Source organism: Trifolium pratense, linkage group LG7 (assembly GCF_020283565.1).
Source record: "Trifolium pratense cultivar HEN17-A07 linkage group LG7, ARS_RC_1.1, whole genome shotgun sequence".
Taxonomy (NCBI): Eukaryota; Viridiplantae; Streptophyta; class Magnoliopsida; order Fabales; family Fabaceae; genus Trifolium; species Trifolium pratense.
Genome location: NC_060065.1, coordinates 15809371 through 15822641, shown reverse-complemented (window position 1 = coordinate 15822641; position 13271 = coordinate 15809371). Strand labels below are relative to the sequence as shown.

The 13271-nt window shown below is 33.9% G+C and overlaps 2 protein-coding genes across 2 annotated transcripts; both read right to left on the bottom strand.

The window, feature by feature from the left end:
• Positions 1 to 7255: 7255 nt before the first annotated feature.
• LOC123895946 lies at positions 7256 to 7729 on the bottom strand. The gene has a single exon (XM_045946411.1). The coding sequence runs from the start codon at positions 7727 to 7729 to the stop codon at positions 7256 to 7258; it is 474 nt and encodes a 157-aa protein (XP_045802367.1).
• A 367-nt stretch (positions 7730 to 8096) lies between these two features.
• Positions 8097 to 10203, bottom strand: LOC123900168 (organic cation/carnitine transporter 3-like). The gene has a single exon (XM_045951489.1). The coding sequence runs from the start codon at positions 10067 to 10069 to the stop codon at positions 8426 to 8428; it is 1644 nt and encodes a 547-aa protein (XP_045807445.1). The 5' UTR covers positions 10070 to 10203; the 3' UTR covers positions 8097 to 8425.
• Between the last annotated feature and the right edge of the window lie 3068 nt (positions 10204 to 13271).

Below are 13271 nucleotides of genomic sequence, written 5' to 3'. Positions count from 1 at the left end.
GTAAAATGATTCGGAAAAGTGACATATAGGATTGCTTTGCCGCCATCATGGGCGAATTTGCATGAAGTGTTTTGTATGTTTTGGTTAAGGTAGTATGAGGAAACCCATTGGTTAGAATGTAAGTTGGAATTAGAAAGTCGGATGAGAGAGTTCATCCGAGGTTGTTCTTAGTCGAGCCATTTTCGAGGGCGAAAATATTTTTAAGTGGGGGAGAATTGTAACGACCCAAAATTTAGTATTCGTTATTTAATTATTTTATTACGCGAGGGCGTGATTTATAATTAAATTATTAAGCGGCGAATAATCATTTAGCGAGAACGTAAGTTAATGAGCGAGAAGTTATGTTGATTGGGCCTTGGGGCGTGTAAGTGGTTATTGGGCTTAGCCAATTGGGCTTTGATCCATGAGAATAGAGAGAGCTATAAGTAGCAAGTCAAACCATGAATAGTCTCATAATTTATGTTTCATGAGAAAGGAAGATTGAGAGCTAGGGCAAGAGCCAAAGAGAAAGAGAGGAGCTCGTGGGAGAGAAAGAGAAGAGCAAGCTTGTGGATTCGTCGAGCTAAGGTACGAGAGTTAGATTACATATTCGTGAGTGATTCGAAAGAGGGGAGGATGTCGATTCCTCCATTCCCAAACTCTTTCCACTCTATTTTCTTGTGGGTTTTGTGGGTGATTTTCTTAATGGAAAATGGATTCTTTTGATCCTAACATGTGTAGTGAACTCATGGTAGATGAGGTAAACAACTTTGGGGAGTTGAAAGTGGGTATATGTAGATGTTTGATCAATGATTTGCATGTTTTGATAAACTTGCTTAAAATGCAAGAAATTGGCATGATTTTGATTGTTTGAGGTATTTGGATGTTTGGAAGAGATGATTAATGTTCCTTGATATCATATATGCTTGGAATTGCTGTTTATAAGAATTTATAACATGTTTGAATGAATTTTTGAGTTGATTCAATGTTAAACCGCCTTAGAGAAACTCAAGAACAGATATTTTTCTGGTGTAGTTCGCTAAGCGACCAGGAGTTCGCTGTAGCGAACATGTTCGCTGAAGCTCGCCAATGCTCGCCATGAGCAGGTGACTTCCTGGTGAGGTTCACCATGTCTCGCTAAGCCCTCGCTTAGCGAAGGCCTCTGTGACAGCAATTTTTGTTGATGTTCGTAAGTGTAATTAGGCACTTGTAACATGGTTTAAGGGTGTCCTTACATGATTATTGATACATGTTGATACTGTTAATACTTATTGTTAATCGTTATATGATTGATAAACGTGTATGCAATAAGTTGTAGCTTAAAGTGAGCAATGTGATGTTCTAGCATTAATTTGCAATGTTAAGGAAATGATGTGTGTTTTATGACATAAGTGTAAATGAAACTTTATGTGTATAAAAATGGTTATGCAGATAATTATCATGTGAATAATTATGATTTGAGTGATAGGATATTGTGTTATCCTAATGTGTTAGATGTTGGAATTGTGTTTCCGCATCAGTGAATGAATAGCTTCGAGCTAGATAGCGTCATGTATTTGATGTGTTTAAAAGTAATCATGCATTCATGAATAATTGTGTTATGGGAATCACGTGAATTCCAATAATTGATGAAAATGGATTATGTTTATGAAAAGTGGCCGAAGATGGGATTATGTTATCCGAGATCTGGAGCCCATATCCAAACATGATATAAAACTGTGTGACTCCTCTTTATGGGAGAGATGGTTGATGATAACCATATCCTACATGATATAAAACTGTTATTGAGCTTATCCAAGGGAGATAAGGTGGTTCGGTAAGTTCCGACGCATCCAACAAGATGTAAAACTGGGTTCATCTTAAATGGGGTGAATAGCAGCATCCAACATGATGTAAAACTGGTTTGGTCCACCATTGGTGAGACGCTTATCCTGCATGATGTAAAACTGCTGATGTATAGTCCGTACATGACTATAATCTGAACAGTCCGTACATGACTATAATCTGAACAGTCCGTACATGACTATAATCTGAACAGTCCGTACATGACTGAAAACTGAACAGTCCGTCATGACTGAAATCTGAACAATGTAAATTGGTACCACATGCATTAGTCGTGTCTAGGGATGACATGACATTGGATAATTGGCATTAGATGCATTAGGGTAAATGCACATGTATCTGATAATTGTTATGTGACATTATCTGATTGGATTGTAATGTGTTTTCCGTATGTGTTAAGCTTTGGTATTTACTAATTGTTTAATACTGTGATTGTTGCCATGTCTTGGTATATGAGCAGAGTCCGTCATGACTATAAAATGAACAAGTGTAGAGTCCGTCATGACTATAAAATGAACACTTTGGTAGTGTCCGAGAAGACGTGAAACTATATGATTGGTGTGTTTGTAAATGAATGATTAATTGGTAGTCGTATTTGACGATGTATGTGCGTGAGTTAGAAATGTATGATAGCGTGTGAAGTGTGTAGTATACTACTCACACTTATATTTATGTTTATGTTTTCTAACTCTCTGCTATGTGTAATTGCTGGACCTTTGGGGGTCCAGGTTGACAGGTTATATGTTAGCCTCGTCCGAGTGCAATGGTGAAGCTCTGCTCTGATTGAGACACGGGAAAAAGGGGTTTTTATATGTATATGCATGTAGTCCTCTTAGTATACTCTGTTGGTCTTAAGCTTTCATTTGAAAAGTATCCGTTTTGTATAACTAATAACGCATCGTTCGATGCGAGGTTTTGTTTTTAGTTCATTCGAATATTTTACTAGATAAATGTATTAGTATTATCTTTGAATGAAGTTTGTGATATTCAAACCAGCGCTTTATAAATCAGATTTTCAATTTTTCCGCTGCGTATTTTCGAAAAAGATTTTATAAAGGCAGAGTTAATTAAATAACGGGTTTGGGTGTTACAGTCATCAGCTGTGTTAGCTGAATAAGGAAAGTCTTCTCTGCAGCAGTCAAAGTACCTGAAACTCTTACTCAGTTTTGGATACAACCAAACTGCATCAAGACAGGCTGCTTGAAGACAAAAGATTATCAACTTCAACGGTCATCTTTGCAACGACTCTTTTCTAGTCGTATATATACTAAAGGAATCAGTTGTATTTCATACAGATCAAGGATTATTAACACGCACCAACAAACTCTGAATTCCTCATACAAAGCTCTGAACCTCTGAACTGTGTTGTTGCACTTTTAGTTCAAATATTTAGTATTTGTTCTTCTAGGTTCTGACTAAGAGTTGTTGTATACTTTCCATTACTTTATTATATCTTGTACTTGAGATAACTTAAGCTTGTGTGCTTAAGTGTGAAGTCTTAAGCTTGTGTGCTTGAGCAGTGTTGAGAAGTCTCTTGCTTGTGTGCTTGAGCAGTTGTAATCTTGTGTGATTATAGTGAAATCCCTTGGAAGTGCAAGGGGACTGGACTACTCTCGTTTTGTGAGAGGAACCAGTATAAATTGCTTGTGTGATCTCTCTATCTCTCTTAACTTGTTTTATTGTGTATTTTATCCGCTGCTGTTGTAGTTAAGTTAAGAACTTGAAAAAGTTTTAAACTTGACTAAAACACAATTCACCCCCCCCCCCCCCCCCCCCCCCCTCTTGTGTTTTCACACCTTCAGACAAGTCTAACATATCACAAGGCTGAGAAGTATGATTTTATCATAACTTAACAAAGTGACATGGTTTTCATGGAAGATGAATATTTGACTTGTTTAAAAGGTCGTAAATGACCTAAATTCTGAGAAGTGACTAAATGCCATAGAATATGAGATAAAATCCATGTACACAAACCTTATGTGGATAATGGTTATGTCATCAAGATGAGTAAGACTCATACGATAAAAGTGAGTCTTCTTATAGAAGACTGACATGGATGATATGGAGACTACATTTAAGATGTAATTGATTATTGAAGGTTTCACGCAAAATCATAAAGCAAATTATGATGAAACCATGACTGTAGTCATAAAGCTTAAATCTATTGGATTCTACTTACAATTGTTGTACTACGTGTTCTGGCAGATGGATAACAAAATTGCATTCCTTAATTGGAATGACCTCATATATATGTATTAGACATATACATAGGTTTCCTTGATTCAAAGGACGCTAGAAGAGTGTACAAATTGTAGCAATCTAATTTTGATTAGATGAAGTTCTCAGAAGTTTAATTATTTGTTCTTATTTATAAAGTTTTATGAAAACTAATTAATAAAGGACAAATATAAATCTTGTGCACATAAGGAGGTTAGTGGGAGTAATTGTCTTAATCTGGTATCATGTGTGGATGACATATTAATCATCAAAACATTTTCCTTATACATGTAAGACATGATTAAGGAAATGTCTCTTGATGAAATACTTAGGCAAGACTTCCTAAAGAGTTAGGAATCATAATCTATAGAGATAGATTCTTGATGCAACTTGTCCTTAATCTAGGTACATATGTTGACAAAGTGTTTGGACACTTATTGTGCATAAATTATTGCATGTGTCCCATGGTTTTATTTGTCCAAAGGACAAAATCAAGTCTCATTGGATGAGAAAGAGATACATGAAAAGAATCCATATGCTTTGGCAAACAGATCGATCATGTACACCATATAATATGTACTGCACCAGATACACCATATGCTTATAGCATAATTAGTAAGTACCAAAGTTGAATCTAGTGTTTGACAGTAATTGACCTTCAAGAATATCCCTAAGTACTTTAAAGGAAATAAGTAGGTATGGAAAGGATCATTGTAAACAAGTTACAATGATGTTAGTTTCCAATCTGATACATTGTAATGAAATTCTAATTAATGCAGGATATAAACACTATAATAAGCTATAAAATAATAAGCTTGGTATAGTGTTTATTTCTGTTACAAAGGTTAATTAAGTATTTGCTTTGGATCGTTTAGCTCAGGATTGAGCTAAAACTATATTTCCACCGTTGCATATCTCATTAATCACATTAGTGATAATAATGATTAAATCTTGCAAACAAAGGAATAGATCTCACCAACGATTCAAATGTATATAGACACCTTTATATTTCGATAGAGATCGAAGAGTAATTTGGAAGATATGTAAGATACCAACATGAGAAATAGTTCCTTATCCATTATTGTAGCATCTTGCTCAGAAGTTTCTCGATTCTCATAAATGTTAGATGAACATTTGATTGGCTTTAGTGCTAGTGGGAGATTGTTGGAAATAAACCCTAAAAGCCAATCTATTTGATAGTATTTGCTTTTGTATTGTGACTTGATTTATGTATTTAATATATATAAGTAGGCATTTCTTTATTATGTTTGTTTTACAAAATAATAAAGTCCCTAGAATAGTTAGTTCATGTAATGAAACATTAAGTGAGACTTAATCGTGAGATTACATTAACTTAAGAACACTATTCTAAAAGTATCTGTAGTCAAACTTTAATATGAATTGGGATAATAATAAAGCGTAGAGACTATTATGTATGTAGACTGATGACCAAATCTCACGGGTCATGGATATGAGATATTAAGTCTATACATAGGTATAAATATTAGGAGTAATATTTATACTGGATTGACCCACCATGAGAGTACTACATAGTATGTTATGAAAGTGTCATAAGATACTCTCATAGTGATAATAGTGTATATCACTCTTAGACCTGAAACCACTATGATCCCTGGATGTGGACTTAAATGTTTTATTGCCGCTCAAACGTTATCTGTAACAGGATAATCATAACGTCGGTTAATGGACATTTGACGAACCATTCTGAGGGACATGAGTGTCCTAAATGGGATTTGTCCCTTATGCATAATAGGAGATATATCTTTAGGCCTCTTGATGAACATGACTGAAAAATTGCATGGCCATGCCGAATTAAGTCAATATGAGATATTGGACTTATTCGTTACTCAGTATGCTTCGGGATCAAGAAATATAAATATTGAACTATACAAGGATGACACTATCTATGTCTTGTGTTCAATAATAAAAATATGAGGACAAAGGAGTAATTGTACACATATACATTATCATGGAAAGGTTTCGTAAGATCACCTGACATTCTTGTCACTTGGGTAGCAGTGATGTATTGCTAGATACCGCTCACTGTTTATAATATTAAATATAAGATTTAATATTATTGCCAACGTGGCAAGATCCTATAGGGTCACACACAAATAAACGGTCATAAGGAGAAACATAAGTAAGACTTATGAATGGGGTGCAATTAGTAAAAATTGCTAATTAGTTAGTGGGCTTAAGGAAGCCCACTATCACTTGACTTGGAGAGCACACAAAGAGGTTTTATAAATAGAACCCTTGTGCCATAGTCATAAAAAAAAAAAAACACTTTGGTTTTTGAGAAAAACAAAAGAGCACTCTCTTCTCTCTAACATCTGATTACTTGGCTAGTATCGGGTACCGGAGGAGAACCGTTCGGTGTGGACGAGTAGAGGCTTTGCTAGGTTGCTCAGCTTGTGATCGAAACTTCTCTTCCACAATTTGTAAGGTAACAACACTATCACTGATTCATTGCTCTTTCATAATGATCCAAGGAAAAGAAATCGAATTTTTTTTTTAAATTCCGCTGCTTCTGATATATCGATTTCCCTACAACAACCACCTATATGAAGTCTGTACCTGTAAATAAATGTTAGAGAGTAAAGACTGACACTCCCCCAACATCTACGCCTCCCATGCCCTCAGCTTCCTCAACCACACCCAAGCCGCCCCATCTATCCCCCACCTTAAAGAGAACATCTCAGCCACCGTACGCGATTTGGTCTCTGACAAGGCAAACAAGCGCCCAAACCGCTCACACAAAGGAGTCTCATTCTTCCAAGGATCTGTCCAAAAAAAGAGTATCGGACCCATCACCCACCCTCCTGACAACATGATCACCAAACCATCTGCCTCTTGGCTCACCACCACCACCTTTAATACTCACTATCTCTCGCCACCACAATGGCCCACGCCTCCCTCCATCTCGCAATCTCCCTCCCTCTACCCCATACCGAGCTGCCAACATTCTAAACCACATCCACTCTCTATCCACTAACATCTTCCAACACCATTTACCTAAAAGTGTCAAGTTAAACTCATTCTACTATCTAACCCCCAGTCCTCCATACTCGTTACGCAAACAAATAGTTTTCCAATTTACCCAAGCTTAGAATCATCACACCCCCCCCCCCCCCCCCCAAAAAAAATAATAAAAAATAAAAATAATTATAAGAGATTGAATAGAAGAAATGATATCTTAGGGAGCTTTGAAGAAGGATAAAGCATAGACAAGTATAGAGGTCAAGACAGACTTAAGTAAAACCAGAAGACCACCAAAAGAAAGAAAACGAATTTCCCACCCAAATAATCTATTCTTTAAACGAGCCAATACTGGTTCCCATAAAATCATACGCCCCGAATCACCCCCAATAGGAAGACCCAAATAAAGGAAAGGAATCTTTCCCACTTTACAACACAAAGCAGACGCAACCTCGCTTAACCAAGAATCAGGGATATTAACCCCAACCAACATACTTTTATTAAAATTAACCTTCAAGCCAGACATAGTCTCAAACAGCACCAGAACAACCCGCAATGCCCGAACATTAGCCCAACTCTTCACCCCCAAAAGAAGAGTATCATCAGCAAACTGAAGATGCGATACTGAAACTGGATCACTCTCCTCAATGTTATACCCTGTAAATAAGTTATGTTTTACCATAGCCTCCATCAGCACATTCAAACCCTCGGCAACCAAAAGAAAAAGGAAAGAAGATAATAGATCTCCTTGTCTAAGACCTCGTACAAGAGGGAATTCATTAGTTGGACTGCCATTGACAAGAACAAACGCGGTAGCCGTGCCCACACACTCCTTAATTCATTTCCTCCACAACGTTGGGAACGACATTCTCTCCATAACCTCGTCCAATACTCTCAATCCACTGAATCATAGTCTTTCTCAAATTCCATCTTTTAATGACTTAGCATGCCTACTTGTCTTTTTTTTATTATTTACTTTTAAATCCATTTCAATATTTATAATTTTTAATTAAAAAAAAAATTAAAATCATTTATTAAGAAGAAAGGGAGATATAAAAATTATAAATCACTTATACGTTTTATTTTATTAAAAAGTTATCCATATCAAACCAATACAATATAGCAAACATATTTGCCTGCATAATACATAATTTGTTTAAAATATAATTACTTACAAATAAAATTGATGTATGCTCTAATATAAAATATTTACGCATATAATCATTCGGTCTTTTTTATAAGAAACAATTAATTTTTTAGGTTAATTGAATAACTGATGTATTTGGTCTATATTATACACTAAATACATCAATTTTAAAAAGTTAATTGTTTCTTATAAAAAAGCTTCGAAGAATTGTGCGATGGATATGTTGAACACTAGTTAAATTCAAGCCAATATATCACATGAAAGTTTTCCTTTGTTTTCTTCTTCATCCATTGTATCACAAAGTGCTCTCCCTTTTGTCTCTGGCAAGAAAACTCCAAATACACCACTAAAACCTATAGCTAATCCAAACACACCATAACAAAGAAACGCATATTCTCTACCAGCACCCACCAACAATGGACTAAAAACACCACCAAACACCACAGCAAGCCTAGCCATTGACAAAGCTGAATTCCTCACACAAGTTGGGAACAACTCAGTGGTGAAAATTAGGTAAATACCAAAAGAAGTGCAAGCACTAAAAAATGATATCAACTCAAACCAAATTTGCATCTTACTCCATATTTCCCCTTCCATAGTTGACATCACACTAAAAACACCACTTATGATACAAAACACAAGCAATGCAATTCTCCTTCTAAATTTGTCTATGAACAAAAATATGACCAAAGAAGATGGTAGCTCACTTAAGGCATTAAATGTGACACTTAAGTAAAGATTAAAGGACAAGTTTCCAAGGCCTAATGGCATACCATAATAGACAACTCCAACGCCGAAACCTATCGCCATAACGAACAATAGCCTCCTTGATGACCATTTCTTTTGCATCAAAATCTTGAGGGCATAGAATAAATCCACATTCAAATTATTTTCTTCCTCATTTGAAGACATACTGTTGATTGCTAAATTTAAGTTACTTTGAGTTATTGAGGTTATGTATTTTAGTGTAGCTATAGCTTCTTCTTTTTGTCCTCTTACTAAAAGCCATCTAGGTGATTCTTGAACGAAAATTTTCACCAACATGCAATAGAAAAGTGTTGGAACTGATGTCATCAAGTAAAGATTTCTCCATGAGGAATCTTTGTTTACGTAAGCAATAGCTGGAAGAGATAAGAAGCCTATAGTGAAACAAAAGAAGCCAATGACACTAATCTTACCTCGCCAGCGCTTTCCAACTAGCTCGGATGCCAAAACGAGCGATGAAGTTCCAATGGTGGCACGGCCAAATCCGGTTATGAATTTGAGTGATGAGTAGATCCAAATGTTGGGAGAGAAGGTGGTGAGGAAAGATGAAAGAGCCATCAAGAGAGTTGAGTAGAAGAGCATGTTCTTGCGACCAAGTGATGAGGAGTCAGCAAGTGTGGACAACAAAAGCCCACCAACTAAGCAGCCCATGAAGAACATTGAAGCCGGAAGGCCTGTGATGATAGAGTTCTCACACTCCAAAGCCCATTCCGATATCATGGAGGTTTGTGCCGGCCCATCCCAGACCCACGAGCCTTTAGGAAGGTTGCACATATCATTAAATGATGTGGCTGAGTAGCAATCAGTCTGAATCTTGATTGTTGGACCCAATTGTAAGTTAGATCTAACATCTGAAATCTGATTTAAATTTTTGTATTCGCCGGTGCAGTGCCATGATGGCATTGCATCGGTGAAAACAGTGATGAATGTTTGTTGGGCATCAAAGATCCAAACAAAGGAGATTAGCACAGCTTGAAGGAATTGACTCCAATTGATTTCACCTATGCACTTTTCTATTGTGGAACCAAGAGAAGGAAGATGGTGTTGTTCATTTGTTTGTGTTGTTGTATCACAAGGAGTGTTGTTGGCTTGGCTCAGAAGAGGAGTTGGATCTGCCATATAGTTAATCTATATATTTTTATACAATTATTGCTTTATTAATGATGACTGATGAGTTTGATGAGGGAGTTTGATGGGGAGTTATATAGCTATATATTGGGGAAAATGCATGCAAGAATGCTCTAGATTCTTAGTTGTAATTTGATTTACATTAAAATAACACCCTCGTGTCCAATATATATCTATTCTTTTATTTGTATCCTCTTGTCCATATAAATAAAAATATTTCGGCAAAATTAAATATAAAAATTAAATAAGGATACTGTATTATGAATTTATTCATCCACTTGTTCTCTTTTTTTTATATTGATTCATACACTTGTTTTCCGTTCTTTGTTTTGTCCAGCACACAGCCAGGGAGGATCATTAAGGGCGGGTAGGTGCGCCACATCATTTCAGATATATCTCATATATTTACACTATATTAGGTATATTATATACAAGCTTTTTAACATAAGATAACCTTAAATCTAATTATTTTTCTATCATTTTCCCTCTCTTTTTATTCCAGTTTTATATTAAAAAATTAATCTAAAGATTCATGCATTCACACGTGTCAATGACTTCTATTTGATATTTAAGTTTGTTATTATATTATGGTGGAAACTTTATTTATAATAAAATATTTAAAAATTTGGTATATAATATGGTTAAAATATAAGTGAAACTATTGTGCTATTTTTAGTAAAACTTATTAAATGAATAAATTTGGTTGTAATTATCAAAGATAAATTATCCAATTTTTTATGTATATGTCACAAATAATAGTCTCGTGTATATTTTTTAATAAAAAATTAGAAATTTGATTAGGAATATTTAGGATAATTTAGTAAATTTGATAGTAATTAACTTTATTGTATTATTATTATTATTATTATTATTATTATTATTATTATTATTAGTTAATAGTATTTTTTTATGAAAAATATTGTTTATGTTTATATATTCCTAATTTTATGCATATTCATCTTATTTTTTCTATAATTTATTTATTGACTATTTTATTCTCTTTTTTCTTTTACTCGTAATAGATTATTGAGTTGATCGTATTAATCGGTTTTGTTGCTATTTTTATGAGTATAGATTGTTCTATTTTGTTCCAATCTATAATATATTTTATTTCTATTTTTAAATATATCATTTTTTTTGTATTTATCTTATATTTTTTTTAGTGAAATTACAATGAAGGATATAAAACTTGCAATGTAGTTAAAAATAATAAGGATAGATATACAAATTTGTTTATCGTGGGAATCAAACTCGCATCCTTTGCATACAAGAAAATATTTCAACCACTAGAGCATGTGCTTCAATTGTGATTAAAATTAGGAATCCTAATATGTCCTAAGATTTACTAATTGGTCCTGCAAGTAATTAAAATTAAACTAGCGATTGTTTACCAAAAATCAGTGTAAACAAACAGACAAGCATTAGTTAAAGAACATGTCCGATTGATGTCAGGAAAAGTTTTCACATTGAGTAATATTGATTGGTGATCAGGTTTTCATACCTAGGTAGATTGTCTCTGACACTATCTGACGTAAGAATTCCTTTTAAATTTCAACGAAAATAGTTTCCTTTAATTGTTTCTTTTGCGATGACTATTAATAAGAGTCAGAGACAATCTCTTAAGCATGTTGTGATATATCTTCCATCGCAAGTATTTTCACATGGTCAGTTGTATGTACGAAAACGGTGAATATACAAATAAGACTTCTAATGCAGTCTATAAAGAAGTATTTCTTAATATACCATATTTTCTATGGTATGAACTTTTCCTAAATTTATTGTTCAACTAATTTTTAAAGTTACTCGAATTTTTTTAATATACCTTTCAATATTACAATTATTATTTTTTGTTACATACTAGACTAATTAGATCCATGCGTCGTACGGGTCGAATCGAAGTTCTAGTTAATATGATATTTGTACCCAAAAGGATATTTCTTAAGCTAATCGTTTATGACATGGCAAAGTTTCATATCTTAACAAATTAAATACTTATTTTACGTGTAATAAAAAAGAAAAACATGTTTAAGGACATTTGATATTTTGTACTGCGAGTTCAAAGATCAATAGAAACAAAAGTTGATATATTTATAGGGACAAAAGTTAACCATCATTTTGACTGATCTTTTTGACTCAAAAATGTGAAATAAAACTTGGATTGAAACGCATATAAATAATTCATAAAACTGATCTTTTTGACTCAAAATTATATGTGTTCCGATCCAAGCTTTATTTCATCTTTTTGGTTTCACATATATGACCAAATGTGGATACAGCCTTTTGGCCATGTTTTTTTCATGTAAACTAAATGCGGATATAGTTTTCGCCTTGTTCACCAAAAATACACACACAGAGTCTTCGCCTTTTTCCTCTAACACATGTGGTGCGTGTTATCATTCATTGATTTAAATTATCATCATGCTCATAAAAAATTAAAACATGATTTCCATCTGCAGTGGCGGATCCACACTTAAGTGAAGTTCAACTGTACCGAACTAATAAACTTAAGAAAAAATTGCACATATATATATATATATATATATCTTGCATTTTTTTTTTTACTATAATATTGGTACGAAATTTTCATCGCCGTTAGCGATGAATAATTTCCGTTAGGGAACATATGAGGCACACAAAGTAAGTACTCTCCTCCCAACCGAATTTTCTTCATACGCATGAGTTATGAATCGAATTTGACTACATGCTTAAGGAGGCACAGACTCTTACTACTTGTACCCGTTCATTATTTATTTTCTGACTTATGGACCAATTCATTAATAATTTTCTGACTTATGGACCAATTCATATTGTTGATTGCATCGTAAACTCTACAACTTTTTTTGTTTGGATCGCCAACACAAAAAAGTTTAAGCCAATTTCAATTCCTTAATTATTTTTAGATAGTTTCATAACTTATATATTTTTTTTTTGTCAAGGAGACTAGTAGCTAGAAAATCTACCTTAAAGATAAATAAATGCAGTGTCTCAGGTTCGAACTCAGATTCTGACCATATTTTTTTTGGTCATAACTTTTATATATATAATTTCTAACCACCAGTTTACTTTAACAAAATATATATTTATTTTGGTAGAAAAAGAGGGCTAAAGCCCTATATATATATATATATATATATATATATATATATATATATATATATATATATATTGAAACAGATGAATGATCCACGTTCCA

Coding starts and splice junctions, on each gene's coding strand:
- LOC123895946 (XM_045946411.1), bottom strand. CDS start 7,729: ATGGAGGCTATGGTAAAACATAACTTATTTACAGGGTATAACATTGAG.
- LOC123900168 (XM_045951489.1), bottom strand. CDS start 10,069: ATGGCAGATCCAACTCCTCTTCTGAGCCAAGCCAACAACACTCCTTGT.